This window comes from Podarcis gaigeae (genome assembly GCF_964106915.1).
Source record: "Podarcis gaigeae genome assembly, chromosome: 8".
NCBI classification, from domain to species: domain Eukaryota; kingdom Metazoa; phylum Chordata; class Lepidosauria; order Squamata; family Lacertidae; genus Podarcis; species Podarcis gaigeae.
This window is the reverse complement of record NC_139684.1, coordinates 75,082,692-75,101,289: the sequence shown is the minus strand read 5'-3', so window position 1 is coordinate 75,101,289 and position 18,598 is coordinate 75,082,692. Positions and strand designations below refer to the sequence as shown.

Here is an 18,598-nt window from a genome sequence, read left to right as displayed (position 1 = left end):
TTTTTTAATGTTCCTGCGGATATCGGGCGCTGCCTGGGCTACAAAGGCAGTTTTTATGATAGGGACATTGGCAGCCTCATCTGGGTCCACAGGGGTATACTGGCGGTAGGCTTCCTTCGGCCTCTTTAAGTAGGCTCCAGGGGCCTCCTCTGTTCCTTGCACTATTTCTCTGGCCTCCACAAAGTTGGTGAGTTTTCTGGCTGCCCTCCTCATGCCATTTAAGACATTCTGGCGATAAGTGGTGAGGGTATTTTGCCCTTCAGTGGTCTGATTTGCTGGGTTTTCCTCAAATGAAGGGTTTTGGTTCCTCCAATTATAAATTTCTGCACTAGAGAAGGGGGCATGTTGAACTGTATGAGTTCTATTGGGCACCACCCCATCAGGTCCCGCGGGGGCCAGAGGGTCATACACTCTGCGGAGAGGCATCACTCTGGCCGCGCCCTTTTCCTGTGCTTTATGTGCCCTATGGAGGGTCACACTTTTCACTGCCTTCCTCTGTCCATGTCTTATTATTTTTGGTTAGCTCAACTAATCTTTCTACAAACTCTTCATCCTCATCATCCTCTTCTCTTTCTTCCCTTTCTTTATCTTTGCCCAGGTCTAACAATGCATTGTCCACGGGATTGGGGGCTGGGCCATCTGCTCCCTGTGGCGGGGGTGGTGCCAGGGCTGTTGCCGGGGCATGGGGTGGTGGGGCATCAAAACTTTATCTTCTTCCCTCTCTGAATCCTGGAGGACTGGGGGTTGTCCTCCTCTCTTCCTGACTGAGCAGATACGGCTGCCTGAGACTTTTTGGCAGCATGACTTCAACCAAGGGGGGGGGGGTTCCTTTCCACATTGGTCTTCCAAGTGGAAATATAGGGGATTTGATCAGAACGGACATTCAAAATATTCTGATATAATGGATTAAATGAATTGCAAATCAAGGGTCCTGGTGGACGGCCAATTTATTCTTCTGGGTGGGCCAATCTAATTCACAATGTCCTCATCCTCCCCTCATCAGCTTGGATCCCCAAAAAGCCTTCCAAAAGGGGTGCTTTTACTTTGGCCAGAACCCATTTCTTCCAGAAACTCCGCTCCTATTCACAATAAAAATTCTCTCATACTTCATATACTACAGATTGTGATTTGGCGAGGTCGCCCTGCCAAAAAATGCACAATCCTGCAACCGCTCGGCCAAGGGGAATGCTAAACCCCGACCCTCATACACCAAGACAAACACTGGAGTATCTGGTACACACACACCACACAGAACACACCAAAAATCACAATATATATATATATCCCACCCTCTTCTGTTCCCAACTTCTGCTGGTGGCACTCTCCTGCACAACCAGTCAGTCCCCTTATTCCTGGTGGCTGGCACTGTACTGCACAACCAATTCCCTTATTCCTGGCTGGCACCTTATTGCCTGTGACACCCTGCCACAACCAGGGGAGGTTGATCAAGCCTCCTGCCCTTTTCCGTCGGGCTGCCCTTTCCATCGGGCTTACCTGTTCCGCTGCGGACCTGTCCCCTTTCGGCGCCGTCCTCTTTTCCTCCCTCAACAAGATGTCTCCACTCCAGAACAGTGTGGCTGGCTCCCCCCCACGAAACAGGCGGGGTGCGCACGGGGAGCCTGCAAAACGCTGCCGAGCTGTTCACCTTGGTTGAGCCTGGCCCTCCGGTCCATATTGGGGAGGAGGCTAATCCCGGCACGAGCCCCCAAAGAAATGAAGCCTTATTTACCTAGGGATCCATCAGCCTCGCCATCCCCGGACCTTGGAGGGAACAAAAGTACCAGGAAAGCAAAATCTTCTTTGGAGAAAAAGTTTATTAAAATCTATGCACAGAGACAATCTGTACATAGAGACAACCAGCAGGATACCTCCTGAAAGCTGGCTGTAAAGAAATACATTTCAGCAAGCCTTCTTATACCTTTTGAGCATTTCCCCCCTCCCATTCCTTCCTCAAATTTTCCCAATCAGCTGGCAAATGTTCAACTTATTCCCTTATATGGCACATCTATCTGCTGGCTAAGCACTTCCTCATACGTGTCTTTCTGCTGGCTAAGCACTTCCCCATACGTGTCTTTCTGCTAGCTAAGCACTTCCCCATACGTGTCTTTTCTTATCTTTGCATTACTTAAGACAGGAAGCGTATGGCAGGAAACATGGTGATGATTCGCCGTGGAAGAAACTAAAAAGTTTTAAAAATTAGTTTCTTCCATTAGATTCACAAAATGTTTAGGGGTATGCATCCCCCTAGAAACCACCTTTTTGCCAAGGCACCCAAACATGGTTTGTAGTTTTGAAATATGAAAACAAATGCATGTTATAAAAGACAGAGTGAGACCTCTTTGGCAGGCTGGTTAAATTTGCAAACAGCTGCAATTTTCTGGCTAGCTGGTAAGGCAGGAAGCTGGACTCTTGACCTGCCTGAGTTTAGCAAACACCCATTGTTTGCTAAACTGCCGCAACTGCAAAAACAGGATTAGTACAGGAATTTACTGCAGGAAATATTTGAGAGCAACCCTTACAAGGTACAATGGTACAGAGAAGGTAGAGAGAAATCCTTCTCATGCCCTGCATGTATGTCTTGCATTTCTAAAAATATTTCTAAAACAGATAGCACAAAACAGGAAACAGCTCCCAGTCTGCAGAGCTGAAAACAGGAAGCAACTTCTGGCCTACAGAGCTGACGCATTTGCGGTTTTCTGCCTAACCACAGCTTTTAGCTTCTTTGCCTTATTAACCCTTCCTTCTCCCTTCAGTTCCAGCTTGTCAATATCCTTCTTCTGAAGGATATGAGGAGCTTCCAGTTTCAACATCACTGTCTGCATCATGTTTTCTCCTCACCCAAGCAAATGACTTGCACACCTTCCCAGCTGGGAGCAACTTTCCAGAGTAGATTTTAGAGGAGATGAGGGGGAGATGAGTTGAAAAAGGGGACAGGGACTCCTGCCCCATTAACATTTGTGTAGAAGGGGGAATGGCAGCAAGTATTTCCCTCAGCAAATCTCCTGAGAGAAGTGGGCAAATTTATTATTTTCCGTTTCTCTCAGTTTCTCATTTTTCCAATATTTAAGTTCAGCTCCTCACATCTCCCTATCTGTTGGGTATTTCCACTTTTAAAAAGTTTTCGTGAAAATTCATCATGAAAAAACAGCTTCAAATTTCTTTTGATCCCAAGCAGACTTCACTTCAGCAAGGTCTTTTGTTAAGGTTTCTATTGTTATGGCAGGATCTATGACAGCGATTCCTCGTGGCTCAGTTTATCTGAGAAAGAGAAGAAAACTGTAATAGTTAAACGATAGCTTTCCACACACTTTTATGGACATCTTTACAATCTGTGGTTTATGTGGGAAAATCAATTTACTTAGGGCCTGTCTCTACCAGTGGGTTGTTTGAGCAGCAGTTGGTAGTATTTCAATAAAGTGAAGAATTCTGCCTGTTGTCAATCTCTCAAAAATCTATATGTGCATGCATTCACACATAACCCTTAAAACATGTTTGTGTGAGAGTTTTACTTAGCATAGACACACTGAAATTAATAACTATGTCTAAGGTCCATTAATTTTAATAGGTTTACTCTGAATAGATGTTAGTTGAAGACAACCCATTATCAGCAACCTTATCTTGTCCTGAAAACCATATAAATATAATGAATAAATAAATGAAATACGGCAAAGGAAAAAAGAGCATAACATCCTTTTTAGAATTAAAGACATTCTAAGGACCTAACTGCACGATACATTAAGTGTGGGGTGTTATCAGTGGGGTTTTGTTTGTTTGTTTTTGTTTGAATTGATATGGGGAGGTGATTTTGCAGCAGGACTAAAGTGCTTGGGGAAGGGAAGTTTCATCTTTGGTACCACAGTCATGGAAGGACACAGAAAGCCCCAGGAGGGCGACTCGGGAAAGTCGTGGAATCATAGTACTGTAGAGTTGGAAGGGACCCTGAGGATCATCTAGTCCAACCGCCTGCAATGCAGGAATATGCAGCTGGTCCATACAGGGACCTGCAACCTTGGCATTAGCAGCACCACGGTCTAACCCACTGAGCTATCCAGAACCAAGAGAACCTCCAGCATCTTCTGCCCTGCCTTGAACACTTGCCCTGCCATTTTTCTAATCAGAAATGGCTCACAGATACCATTTGTACATGCCAAAAAGTGTTCCTACAGCTTTCTTGTAGTGGTAATATTCATCAACGGGGGGGGGGGGGGCTCTGCAGAGGGAAATATTGAATGAACCCTCGAAAGGGAGACCAGCCGCATTGGCTTCAGGGCATTTTCTTAAAACTCTGACCACTACCAAGAAGGCTCTCTGCCTGGTTCCCTGTAACCCCCCTTCTCACAGGGAGGGAACCGCCAGAAGGCCCTTGGAGCTGGACCTCAGTGTCCGGGCTGAACGATGGGGGTGGAAACTCTCCTTCTAGGCCAAAACCCTTTAGGGCTTTCAAGGTCAGCACCAAAGCTTTGAATTGTGCTCGGAAACGTACCAGGAGCCAATGTAGGTCTTTCAGGACCAGTGTTATATTGTCTCGGTGGCCACTCCCAGTCACCAGTCTAGCTGCCTCATTCTGGATTAGTTCTAGTTTCTGGGTCACCTTCAAAGGTAGCCCCAATTAGAGTGCATTGCAATAGTGCAAGTGGGAGATAACTAGAGCATACACCACTCTGGCAAGACAGTCCACGCCCAGGTGGCCTACGTACCAGGTGGAGCTGGGAGACAGTGTAAGAATGCAATGACAACAAGGTTCTGCTTCATATCTGAAGTGTGTTGGGTTCTTTCTTCCAACCCTGTCTCTGCATAGACCTCACTGGTTATTTGCAACAAAATAGATGGGGGGGTGTGTATGTGACAATGAATGTATTGCATTAGCATGTGCTTCTGTTCTGCTTAAAGGGAGCCCTTTAACCACTAACATGTCTACTGAGGGCCTCCTGAACATCCCTTGTCACGTGACTTGCAGAAAATTCTGAGCATGTTATATTGGTTGACATGTAGTGCTGCTGAGACCTGTCAGGTTTCACTGTCAAGGTCCATAGGCTGGGAATGTGCATAAACTCACAGACAGACTTGCCTTGTTGTAGCTGTGCACTGAAGATCAGCAGTGATGATCATGTATACCAATTTTGATCTAAGAATGACATACTGCATTTTTCCATGTATAACACGCCCCCCCTGTGTATAAGACACCCCCTATTTGGGGGAACTACAAATTAAGAAATTTGTACAGTGCACTATCCGTGTATAAGACGAACCCAATTTTTAAACATTATTTTAAGGTTAAAAAAAACCCCTAGTCTTATACACGGAAAAGTATGGTACATACTTCTGATGGGAGACCCCGAAAAGCGACTGAAAACCCCTATGCAATTTTAAATCACCAATGACCATTGAGCTTATCTCCGACAAAAGCCTAATTAACTGGTGCAGGCATGTATTTGTTACTAAATGCTCTGCTGGTGATGATTTGCAACTGTATACCCTGCATAACCTTGAAAGGGGAAAGTAGCTTCGGGTTTTTAATATCTTGGAGCAGAAATTAGATCCTGTTTACAAGTTCCCCTCCCCCCCTCCCCTGCCCAACACACAGCTCTGCTCAAACAGGTGATTTCTGAGAAAACGAAAGTTAACGGGGTCCTTCTTGCAAATCCTTTCTTGGACTGTGCTGGGTCCTGACTGGGTGTCTGAACTCTTACCGCAGTACAGGGTGTCAAAAGATTTCAGATTAAAATAGCCACTTCTGGCACTCAGAGCGTGGGGCAAGAAATTCCCCCTGCAGACACTTCTCAGTTGGCTTCGCAGATGCAGCTGCTACCTGCCTGTCCAGCCTGCAAGGAGAGGGAGTCGGGGTGTATGTGTGGAAAGAGCTCCAGCTCCCAAGGCTGCAGGAAGCTGGAGGACCAGCTGGGGGAAGGGAAGGCGAGTCTCCCTGTGTGAGGCTGTAGAAACCCTTGAAGGAACCCGTGCCTGGTGCCCCCCTGTATTATGTCCCCCCTAAGGCTGAGGGTGCCAGATAAGACACAGGCTTTGCTGTCAGTCTAGGATCACTCTGAGGAAAGTTTGGTGTTCTTCCTGCCTGCTTTGTTTGCAAAGTCAGCTTGTCACGCAGGTTCTATAGACGCTCTGCACTCTGCAGAATGTTAGAACTTTTCCAAAAAAAGTTGGCTATTTCCTTTTTTAAAAAGTTCTCGGCAAAATTCATCAGGACTTCTATTTATTATGATTATAATTGTTATTATTATCATCCTCAAAAGGCAGTGTACAAAATGCAATGAACACAGCTGAAAAGCATTTAAAACAACACAGGAAAAAAGTAAATATTTTTCCAAACAATGCTAAATAGACACTCATGGCAGCAACCTATTCATCCACCTGGGAAAACATGTCGGAAAGAAAACATCATCAGTTGTTTCCAGAAAGTGCCGGTAGTGGGTTCCTGTTGTATCTCTGCAGGAATGCTATTCCACAGAACAGGGGAAGCCACACTAAAAGCCCTGCTCTGAATTACAGAACATCTACCCAAATATCAGGAGTGAGTGGCAGATTTTATCCTGCCTGCATGATTGTCCTCACTGGCCCTGGTTAATAGGGATTATAAAGTATGATGGGCACTGACTCATTCTATACATAAAGCTTTGTTGGAAGAGGTTTTTAAAGCAATAAATACATCATGGTACAGATGTTGCTGCTGTCGGACCAACGAGATCGTGAGCTGCAGGCATCCGAGCCATGAAGGAAGCATTGTGGAACAACACTGTTTATTTCGCAGCATTTATGTCCTGCTTAATTGCAATAAAACCTTAAAGCAGTTGAAACAGGCGATAGGACCCGTCCTGTTTTCTTCTTTGCAGGTGCCAAAACATTTCGCGCCGCTAGGATCTAGGATCGTAGAATTGCAGATCTGGAAGGAAACCCAGGGGTCATCTAGATCACCCCCCTGAAATCAGTGCCATGTGGGGCTTAAGTGCAGAAAACGCGGGAGCTGCTGAGACGGGCACAGAGGCAACTACCGCAGAGATAAAGGGTTAACCATCTCGGTTGCTTCAAGTTTCACGAGGGAGCCTTTGGGACCTTCCCATTTAATGGCAGCAGCACCGCTGTCAATCAGGCTGCTTGGAGCTCCCTCTAGCGGGGAATGCGGCTCTGGCTAGGCGTTGCAATCTCGTCCTCGCTCGTACTTTCGCTTTCTTCTTTGCTTTTTTTAGTGCGACGACCGGGAGGGAGCAGGAATAAAAGCGAGAGCGAGGAAGAGAGTTGGACGGAGAAAAGCCTAAGAGACCAGCAAGCAAAGTCTCCGAAAAGGGAACTGAGCTTTACTGCAAAAAAACCGGACTGGCAGCAGGTAAGGAGGTGAGCATTTCTCCTGGGGCTCTGAGGATTTCCGTGTTTTTTGTTTTTTTCTGAGCGTGTCTGCGTTAAAGGAGACTCGGAGCTCATTGCTAGGCGGGGGCAGCAGAATCGTGTGTTTTTACTCTTAATGATGTTGGAGAAGGCTGCCCTTCTTCCCCGCTGCAAAGGGAATAAATAACATGAAAAATCCAGGGAGCAGCAAGCAGAGCTGGTGCTACTCAAAGAGTTGTAATTAACTGCTCTCAAATCAACGCGGGTCTCCCTTTCCAGCGGTGACGCGTGTTCATTCCACATCCCCCTCTGCAGCTGCTACGAGGCGGCCCTCCTTCTCGTGCACACAACCCTCCCTTCCAGGCAGCTCTTCGCCCGCATACCCAACACACACCTGGAGCAGGGAGGGAGGGGGGAGAGAGAGGGAGACCTCATTCATTAACCCCTCCCCTTGTGTCCGGGCTTTCCCCTCACCTTGGATGCCAGGATCAGAAGGAAAAGAGCTCCCATCCCATTCTCTCCCTCCCTGAAGGAAAGATGGTGGGGTGGGGGGAGAGAGAGAAAGGACCCAACTTCCGGCCAACTTTCCAGTCTGGACCCTGATCTGCACTCCCCCCCCCCTTTCCCAGCAACACCAACAAGAAATCTCAGCAGCCGCCCCCCAGGTGATTTCCAGACATGAGCGTGAGGAAAAGTCTCTCACCCCTAAAAAACTTCAGAGGGGGGGAGAGAGAAGGGGAAAGAAAATAAAGGTTTGCTGAGGGGTCAGGAGGAGAGGAATTTGTGTCTGGTCCTTCCACAGGTTGGGGAGAAGGAGGGGGGGAGGCTGTCCCCAATCTGAGAAGAGAAACCATTTCCTTGGAAAGCTGATACAGTGGTACTTTGGTTTGCCACCGTTTTGGTTTACAACCGTTTTGGGTTACAACCATGTCAAACCCGGAAGTGCCTGTCCCTTTTTTTGAATCAAAACCATTTTTTGGGGGGGGAGGCCCCATTGGCGAAAGCGCGCCTTGGGTTAAAACCTGTTTTGGTTTACAACCGAACCTCTGGAACGGACTATGTTTTTAAACCAAGGTACCACTGTAATGGTACCACCTCATGAGAAGAGAAGACTCCCTGGAGAAGACCCTGATGTTGGGAAAGATGGAGGGCACAAGGAGAAGGGGACGGCAGAGGATGAGATGGTTGGATAGTGTTTTCGAGGTAACCAGCATGAGTTTGACCAAACTGCGGGAGGCAGTGGAGGACAGAGGTGCCTGGCGTTCTCTGGTCCATGGGGTCACGAAGAGTCGGACACGACTAAACGACTAAACAACAACAACAACAACCACTGTAATGAGGGATGCAGGTGGCGCTGTGGGTTAAAGCCTCAGCGCCTAGGACTTGCCGATCAAAAGGTCGGCGGTTCGAATCCCTGCGGCGGGGTGCGCTCCCGCTGCTCGGTCCCAGCGCCTGCCAACCTAGCAGTTCGAAAGCACCTCCGGGTGCAAGTAGGTAAATAGGGACCGCTTACCAGCGGGAAGGTAAACGGCGTTTCCGTGTGCGGCTCTGGCTCGCCAGAGCAGCGATGTCACGCTGGCCACGTGACCCGGAAGTGTCTCCAGACAGCGCTGGCCCCTGGCCTCTTGAGTGAGATGGGCGCACAACCCCAGAGTCTGTCAAGACTGGCCCGTACGGGCAGGGGTACCTTTACCTTTACCTTTACCACTGTAATGTACAGCTTGGGGGAGGGGGGAAGTGGGTGGAGAATCTAGACACATAAGGTGTATATGGTTATTAATTACTTAAATCAGTGGTTTTCAACCAGGGTGGCGTGGCACCCTGGGGTGCCTTGAATGGTGGTCAGGGGTGACGTAGGCAACACTGGCCTCTCTCTCTTTCATTCCCTCTCTCCTCTGACAACTCTGGTGTCTCTGCCTCCCAAAGGCTTGCACAGCTGTTTGTTGCAGCAGCCCTGGCCTCAAGCTCGCCAGGCGAATGGTGCCTCTGGGGCTGGCCAGGGGGTGCTGGTTACCAGGAGCTGAAGTGGGGCCTCAGGGTAAGCAGGCAAGTGGGCGAGGGAGCCCAGCCAGCCAGACTACCAGCTCTTGCTGTTGGGAATGGACAGACAAGTCCCAGGTCCCTGTGGGGAGGCAAGGACAGTAGATCAGAGACCAGGGGCTGCATCAGCAGCTGCCCAGAGGACTCCCAAGGAGAGGGGAGAGGAGGCTGAGGGGAGACTTAACAAGGAGGGGGGTTGTTTGTAAAAGGGTGAGAGGCTGCCAGCTCTGCAGGCAAGGGGTGACATAACTGGGCTCCTGAGCCCCACAGGGGTGCTGCAGAAATAAGGTACTTGGTCAAAGGAGCTGGGGACCCAAAAACGTTGAAAACATCTGACTTAAATGACAAGCAGGGGCAGAATTTACATGCAGTGTGTAAAGGTAGGATGCACTCTTAAAACATTCTTAAATAAAACTGCCCCAACTCCTCCTTCTTTTTGACCAGATCTTCTTCTTCTTCTTCACCTTCAGACCGACAACTCTTTGTTGCATCTTTCTAAAAAACATGTAAGGTTTAATCATCAATGTAGTCCCTCCCCAACCTAAAAAAAAAAATAAAACAAATCAAAAATCAGGAAGTGCAGTTTCTTAAAATGCTGAGAGTCCCCTTCCTCATGTCCCCCTCTATATTCAGGGCTCTTGGGCTCTGCTCCTGTGTCCTGGGCTGGCTGGAAGCAGAGGAGTGGTGGGAGGCACCAGGTGGGGAACCCGCAAGAGAACCCCCTTGGGAATAAGTCTCAGAGCCAGGGGATTGGGGTTGGGATGGAGATGAGTGGTCAGAGGGAGAAGAGAGAGCAGACTGGGAGGAGGAGATGTCAGAAGCTGAAGAGGCATCAGGGAAGAGGCATCTTCGGAGGGGAGAGAGAGAAGGGGGGAATTTGTGTCTGGTCCTTCCACAGGTTGGGGAGAAGGAGCGGGGAGGCTGTCCCCAATCTGAAAACACACACACCATTCCTTTGCAATTCTGGCAATGTGCACAGTGGGGGAGTGGGTGGGGAATTGAGACACATTCAGCTTTTCTGGTTATTAATTTAAATCAGTGGTTTTCAACCAGTGTGCCATGGCACCCTGGGGTGCCTTGAATGATGGTCAGTGGAGCCGTGGGCAACATTGGCCTCCATCCATCTTCCTTCCCTCCCTCCTCCAAAGGCTTGCACATCTGTTTGTTGCAGCAGCAGCCCTGGCTACAAGATCCCCAGGTGAAAGGTGCCTCTGGGGCTGGCCAGGGGGTGCTGGTTTCCAGGAGCTGAATTGGGGCCTCAGAGTAAGCAGGCAAGTGGGCGAGGGAGCCCAGCCAGCCAGACCACCAGCCCTTGCTGCTGGGAATAGACAGACAAGTCCCAGGCCCCTGTGGGGCAGTGTGAGGAGGCACCTCTCTTGGGGGCTGGGGGGTGGCAGCTCAGAGACCACAGGTAGCAGCAGTGGCTCCAGAAGACTCCCAAGGAGAAGGGAGAGGAGAGGAGGGAGGCTGAGGGAAGACTTCACAGGGGGGGGGGCTATTTGAAAACAGGTGAGAAGCTGCCAGCTCTGCAGGCAAGGGGTGACATAGCTGGGCTCCTGAACCCCACCCCTGTGCCGCAGAAAGGAGGTCAAAGGAGCTGTGGGCTCAAAAAGGTGGAAAACCTCTGACTTAAATGGCAAGCAGGGGCAGAATTTACATTACAGTATCTAAAGGTAAGATGCGCTCTTAAAACATACTTAAATAAAACTACCCCAACCCCTTCTTCTTTTTGACCAGACCCTCCTCTTCTGCACCTTAAGGCTAGTAATTCTTTGTTGCATCTTTCTAAAAACATGTAAGGTTTAATCATCAATGTAATGGGTACAGCCTCCCTCCCCAACCTAAAATTTTTTTTAAAACAAATCAAAAATCGGGAAGTGCAGTTTCTTAAAATGCTGAGAGTCCCCTTCCTCATGTCCCTCTCTGTATTCAGGGCTCTTGGGCTCTGCTCCTGTGTCCTGGGCTGGCTGGAAGCAGAGGAGTGGGGGGAGGCAGCAGTTGGGGAATCCCCAGGGGAAGAATCTCAGAGCCAAGGGATTGGGGGTGGGATGGAGATGGAGATGAGTGCTCAGAGGGAGAAGAGAGAGCAGACTAGGAGGAGGAGAAGATGTCAGAAGCTGAAGAGGCAACAGGGTTTAGTGAGCAGGAAGAGTCTGTGGCAGAGAGCTCTCCCAGAACATGAAGAGGAATGAAGAGGGCAGAGCAATGAGAGACAAGATGAAAGAAATTCAGGTAGCTGGGGAAGAAGGAGCCTTAGAGAGCGGCGGATGTGGGAACCTACAGTCCTCACAACAGCTTCATTGGGGCAAGAGATACTGGGAAGAGTTGCTGTGTTCACTTGGCCTGCACTGTTTGGTTTTCTTTGAGTAAAGAGTTAACTTCACTGACAACAGGTGTTTTATGGCTCACCAACTCCGGCTCCTGACGTCCCATGACCTTTGGGCACTTTATCCTTGCTCTAACTTCTAAATTATGGGATATGATGGGATTTATACCTTCTACCTGTAAAGCTTTGTTGCTTGGCAAATGAGAATAATATTGCAGACGCTAGAAATTTTACAGAGGGCATGCCACTCTTGTTAAATAAATGAATGCTTCTAGTTAGGCCGGTCGCTTAACATTTTCCTGCTTCCTTTCTCTTCAGTGCATCGAGATCCACAATGGTGGAAGACTTCGAGGTAGCCATTTCCCAGGGCCAATTGGCAGGCGCTGTGTCGCAGGTGCTGGCAAAACCACTGCCCTTTTTCAAGAGCACTCCGCTCAATATTGCCGTAGTAGGAGAGCCCGGCTCTGGGAAGTCCTCCTTCATCAATGCCATGCTGGGTCTTCGGGCCGATGACCCGCGTGCCGCTGCGACTGGCATACAGATGACGACTGTGCAAGTCAAGGATTACCCATACCCAACACTTCCGCAAGTGATCCTTTGGGACCACCCCGGAAGGGGAACGCCAACTTTTGGGGAGGACAAATTTGAGAAGAAGGTCGATTTGACTCACTTTGATTTCTTCATCATCGTCGGCTCCCAGCGCTTCCGCTCCACCCATTCTGACCTGGTCCGTGAGATCCAAGATATGGGCAAGAGCTTCTACTTTGTGCGCACCAAAGCAGACCTGGACCTGTCGGCCGCCAAGAGGCAACGGCCATCTGACTACAGTGAGAAGAAGGTCCTCTTGCACATCCAGGAGGACTGCAAAGAGTGCTTGGTAAGAGAAGGAGTGAGGGACCCACAAGTCTTCATCGTCTCCAACTGGGAAGCCGACTGCTTTGACTTCCCCCTCCTGCAGGAAACGCTGAAGAACGATCTCCTGCGGCTGAAGAGGCAAGCCTTTCTGCTCCGCTTCCCTAGCATCTGCCTGCCTATCTTAGAGAAAAAGAAAACCACTGTGGAGGAGAAGATTTGGACCAAAGGGCTTGTTTTGCTGGTCGCTCTTGGAAGCCCAGTTCACGTCCTTCTGCCCATATTTCTGTTTAGTAAGTTCCGCTCCTGGTGCTTCCTGGACTTTGGCCTGGACGATCCATCCCTTGCAGCTCTGGCCCAGCGTGTTGGAAAGACAAGCACAGCCCTTAAAGCAGCAATGCAGTCCCTGGGAATGTTCTCTGCCATTTTATGGGTGCTGCCCGACTTGGTGGGACTCTCAGTGATGGCTTATGAATATCACCGCTGGGAGCATTTCCCCATCTTTGGCTGCCTTCTGTCCGGAGGGATTTCGCTTCTTCGCACCTACTTCATGCTGCAGAAATGCATATCGGGTGCTGCTGATGACACCCAGAGGGTTCTGTCCAAAGCTCTTGAGGCAGAGGGGAAAAAGTCCATCTAGCAGCAAGCAGATGCACTATGATGACTAAGTGCTTGATATATAGTATCAGGCGAATTAGACATGTTTCCATTTTTAAAACAACCACCACCAAAAGACATTAAAATAATAATAATCAGATGATCAGGTTTTTTATTTTTAAAATTCCATAATTCTTAGGCATCTCATTTTTTAAAAAAAAACAACCCAAAGTGAAATAATCTGAATGCCAGCATAATACCCTTTCAGTTACTTTTTAAAATTAGTATCTCTATCCAATGTATAAGAATTAAGACCAATGCCAAAAGGAGACTTTGGGACAAAGACTTGGGGGCAAATGGACTTTTTCCTATTCATAATTCTTTCAGTCCACTAATGAATTGCTCTGTATATGATGTCAGACTAGAAAAAAACTAGTGACCTCTGTGAACCTCCTTGCAAGGATGGTCTCAAGTTAGAATTTATGCAGGCTGCAGCATTCTCTCTCTCTCTCTCTCTCTCTCTCTCTCTCTCTCTCTATATATATATATATATATATATATATATATATATATTGCATTGGCTTTTTTTCTTTAGGAACAGGAGTTAGCTCTATATCACAAGTACCATGCAACATCTATTTCAGAATTTGCTTTCCCTCATACACACTCAAACTGAAGGAGGGCATTCAGCTAGACAGGAGCCTCCACATTTGTGAAATAGAAACTTGAGGTAATTTTAATCTGTTCTAGTATTTTAACTCTTGCATATCTTAAAGCACAACTGTAATTGTTTCCTGGTTTTGTTGGTTTATCTCTTTGCAAACCTCTTTGAGGTTTTATTAGAATCAAGCGGTGTATAAGTTTTCATGAAATAAACTAATTGGTTAATCTCCTTGCTACTGCCAGGACGTTTGTGTTATAATCAACACTGCTTTCACATGGTCCCTCTAATTATTTTAGAAATGTCCAGCAAAATCATGGCAGCCCATGTCAGGAGTGTAGCTTTTTGTGGGGAGAAAAAACCATACACTCTTGTGTTTGGATTTTCTCTTTTTGTAATATGGCCACCCTAACTAATCAGCTTTCAGTTTTCCATGAAAGTCTCATAAATAAGAAATATTGTGAATTATCTAGACACCCCACCCCTCCTTCTTTGGCAATCACTCGTAGCCGAGTAAGGTTGTCTTCCATAAACATGGTTGTACCAGTGAGTCCGTAGGTGACTGTGGAGGCCAGTTCTGGATCTACACGTCCTTCCACAGTGGGGACATAGGTTTCTGGGCGGGAGTTGATCACAGTGTAGATTTGCCAAGCATGCCTTCCTCTTAGCACGTTTCTCCCTTGCGTCCTGAGTTCGAGTGTCTTCAAAGCCCATGACACCTTTGGTAAAGGCTGTTCTCCAACTGGAGCGCTCGCAGGCCTGTTTTTCCCAGTTGTCAGTGTTTATACTACATTTTTTTAGATTTGCCTTGAGACAACATGTCATCGACACAGTAATAATGCATGAGTGGCGGGGTTATAGTGGGCCATCCACATACCATTCTACTATATTAATAGTTTTGCAACACTTCCTCAATGTCACTCGGTTATTATTGCCATCTGGAAGGTCACTCTTGCTCTGTAGTGTGACAAAAGTGGGCAACACACACACCCATCAACATTTGTGCTATGAAAAAGTTGCAGGGCTTTAGCGGGAAACTATGGAGTCTATGCCTATTGCAAACAAAGCAGAATGACCATCCCAAAACATTTGCAGATGCAAAGGGTATTGAAAGTGGGATTGCCTATAATCACCCCAATATGAGCTCAGATATGAATGCTCAATAAAAAGGACAACTGGAAGATCCCTACAGCCTTCCTCAAACTGATGCCTTCCAGATGTTTTAGGCTTCATTGGCCATGCTGGCTAGAGCTGATGGGAGTTGTAGTCCAAAACCTCTGAAGCATTACTTGCTTTGGGAAGGCTGAGGTGAAATACTACAATGCTGTGGGATTAGGACAGAACTAAACCACCCCTTCCACAATTTACCACTCTATTCATGGTTGGCAATGGGGAGTTTCAACCATTTGTTTCATTGTGGGGGGTCAAAATGGCTGCTTGGTTTTGTTTACAGAAAGAACACTGTAAATGGTACGAATTAAACTGCACTGCACAATGCGTGGCAAAGTCCCAGGAAGATCTGTAGGCACATTGCTTACCTGCAGGCAGGGATCTGCTTTTTAAAACTTACTCTGCAATGACACATAATATTAGGTAATTTATAGATGATATACGGTGACGATAAAGGCTCACGAACCATGCCAGAGCCAAGAGGTAATCTTTTGCAACAGAAAGAGGCGTTTCCGCTTAATGTCTTTTGAAAGTTTTATTGCAAGCTAAATATAAGCATTCTAATTTTAGCACCCACCTAGCACAAGCACAACCCCTGTGGGGAAATGAAAAATGCCTGTTGTTGCTGCCCCTTCTTTCCTCTTTTTCAGAACATCTCTGGAGCACAAAGGCTGGTCAGCAGTGCCTCCAGAGATGTTCTGAAAAAGAGGTAAGTTATTTTCCGGTTATATGGACTCTGTTCTGAAACCATATGCCATCAGTGCTCCCAGCTATGTACGTGACACCACAGATTTTCTGAGGAAAATACAATCTTTAAATAATCTTCCCAACAATACTATACTAGCTACTATGGATGTGGAATCTCTGTATACCAACATCCCACACAACGATGATTTACAAGCTATAAGGAACACCATTTCAGATAAAACCACAGCGGACTTTGCCACCAAACTCTGCCAATTTGTCCTTACCCACAACAACTTCAAATTCGGTGATGACCTGTTCCTTCAGATCAGCGGCACAGCAATGGGCACCCGCATGGCCCCACAGTATGTCAACATCTTCATGGCAGATTTAGAACAACGTTTCCTAAACTCCTACCCACTCAAACCTCTCTTGTACCTGCGATACATTGATGATATTTTTATCATCTGGACACATAGTCAACAGACCCTGGACACCTTCCACCAGAAATTCAATGATTTTCACCCCACAATCAACCTAACAATGAATCAATCTATGCAAGAAATACATTTTTTGGACACTACTATAAAAATACAGGATGGGCGCATAGACACCACCTTATACCGTAAACCAACTGACCGACAAACATATCTACATGCCTCTAGCTACAATCCCAAACATACCAAACAGTCCATTGTATATAGCCAGGCACTACGTTACAGCCGCATCTGTTCCAATTCTACAGACAGAGACTCTCACCTAAGAGATCTACAGCAAACCTTTTTAGAACTAAAATACCCAGCAGATGAAGTTAGACAACAGATCAATAGAGCCAGACTGATACCCAGAGAGAACTTGCTGCAAGACAGACCCAAAAAAGAAAATAACAGAACACCTCTAGTCATCACATACAGCTCCCAAGTTAAAACAGTACAACGCATCATCAGAGATCTACAACCTCTCCTGGACAATGACAGTTCTCTTTCTCAAGCTCTGGGAGGAAGACCTTTCATTGCCTACAGACAGTCACCCAATCTTAAACAACTCCTAACCCACAATAATACTACAACCAGACCTAACACGGACACTGGCACCAGAGCCTGCAATAAACCTAGATGCCAACTTTGCTGCCACATACACCCGGACAACACCATTACTGGCCCCAACAACATCACACATACCATCTCAGGACTATTTAATTGCTCATCGTCTAACATTGTGTATGCCATCAAATGCCAACAGTGTCCTTCAGCTCTCTATATTGGACAAACAGGCCAGACCTTACGCCAAAGAATAAATGGACATAAATCGGACATCAGGAATCACAAGACAGAGAAACCAGTAGGAGAACACTTCAATCTCCCAGGACATTCTATACAAGATCTCAAAGTAGCTGTTTTACTACAAAGGAATTTCAGAAATAGACTGGAAAGAGAAGCTGCTGAATTGCAACTTATCACCAAACTTAAAACCATGGAGACACCTGGTCTGAACAAAGACCTTGGATTCTTATCTCATTATACATGACAAAGCCATTTTTCACCTTCTCACCCCTTGCTTTTTCCTGTAAGACCTATTGCAGTTGTTAAGAGTCGTCAACAGGCTCATCACAGCTATTTGCCAATCACCCATTCCCACCACCCTTCTGAGTAATACCCCTCCCCACCTTCTCACTATATAGAAGGGTCTGGAAACTTCTGTTTCAGTGTATCTGAAGAAGTGTGCATGCACACGAAAGCTCATACCAAGAACTAACTTAGTTGGTCTTTAAGGTGCTACTGGAAGGAAATTTTTGTTTTGTTTTGACTATGGCAGACCAACACAGCTACCTATCTGTTCCAGCAACTTGTTCAACTGGAACTTGATTCATGCCCTGGAACGAATGTTTGCAATTTGGCTCCGATTTGGCTAAGCAGTGAGAAGCCTTCCCCAAAGCCCTGCTGATGCCAGTGTACTGCCTGCCTCAAGGAGGGATCAGTTGCATATGCCTAATTCATTCCGCAGAACCCAGTGACACCTAGAACTCAGCCATGAATCATCCAGAGTGTGTATATGAATTCCTTCCAGCAAACATACCATGCTTTGATTGACAACAAATGCCTTCTCTCTCATTTATTGAGAAATATAAGCCTGCTGCTTTTCAGCAAGGACAAAACCATTCTATTATGACAAGATCTGACCAGCTAAGACCCTTGCCTTATTCTGTTTTAGACCTATGGCAGGAAATCTAATTGATACAGTGGCTCCTTTTTATTCTTAATATGTGATTTCTACTGGAATTTCTTGTGTTTAATTTATATTAACTGATATGTTCTAATGGTTATTTTATAATGAATTTGAAATGGCATGTCTATATTGCCAAAATGAATTATTTGGATTGCAATATCTTGTTTTTAGTGCATTGATTTGATGATGTATTCATTTGCATTTGCATTGTAAATTAAATTGTTTTTATTGAGTTTTGACATGCAATACTGTCATACCTTGGAAGTCGAATGGAATCTGTTCCAGAAGTCCATTTGACTTCCAAAATGTTCAGAAACCAAGGCGAGGCTTCTGGTCGGCTGCAGAAAACTCCTGCCGCAGAAGCTCCATCGGATGTTCGGCTTCCAAAAATAGTTCGCAAACCAGAACAGTCACTTGTGGCGTTTGGGCTTGTGGCATTTGGGAGCCGGAATGTTCGAGAACTAAGCTGTTTGAAAACCAAGGTACGACCACAAAACAAAGAAGAAAATCAGCATCTAAAAGGAAAATAGGAAAAGCATGCACCATATGCAGCCAAAAGTCCTTCTTAGTCAGAAACCAACCACAAAGCCTACATGCATGGGTTTTTACTGACAACACCAAGGTTGCAGGTTCGTTCCCTGTATGGACCAGTTGCATATTCCTGCATTGCAGGGAGCTGGACCAGATGATCCTCACAGTCCCTTCCA

The 18,598-nt window shown here is 46.7% G+C and overlaps 2 protein-coding genes and 1 pseudogene across 7 annotated transcripts in view; all 3 read left to right on the top strand.

Moving 5' to 3' along the window:
• The window catches only part of LOC310851563 (interferon-inducible GTPase 5 pseudogene), a 35,335-nt pseudogene extending 21,297 nt beyond the window's left edge, over positions 1-14,038 (top strand). For all 3 annotated transcript variants that reach the window (XR_014568741.1, XR_014568742.1, XR_014568743.1), the window contains one exon: positions 13,746-14,038. The product of XR_014568741.1 is annotated as an interferon-inducible GTPase 5 pseudogene (transcript). The remainder of the gene's footprint in view (positions 1-13,745) is intronic.
• The window catches only part of LOC310851521 (interferon-inducible GTPase 5-like), a 69,490-nt gene that overhangs the window by 31,227 nt on the left and 19,665 nt on the right, over positions 1-18,598 (top strand). The gene's annotated exons all lie outside the window — the stretch shown is intronic.
• On the top strand, positions 7,130-14,038 carry LOC310851525 (interferon-inducible GTPase 5-like; the record flags this gene model as incomplete). 2 transcript variants are annotated; one of them, XM_083754042.1, is made up of 2 exons in its annotated part: positions 7,130-7,344; positions 12,020-14,038. In XM_083754042.1, 2 exons carry the CDS (start codon positions 7,130-7,132, stop codon positions 13,191-13,193), a joined length of 1,389 nt encoding a protein of 462 aa, XP_083610168.1. In that variant the 3' UTR covers positions 13,194-14,038. The 2 variants fall into 2 exon arrangements, with proteins under 2 accessions (XP_083610168.1, XP_083610169.1); XM_083754043.1 differs by having other exon boundaries at positions 7,172-7,336.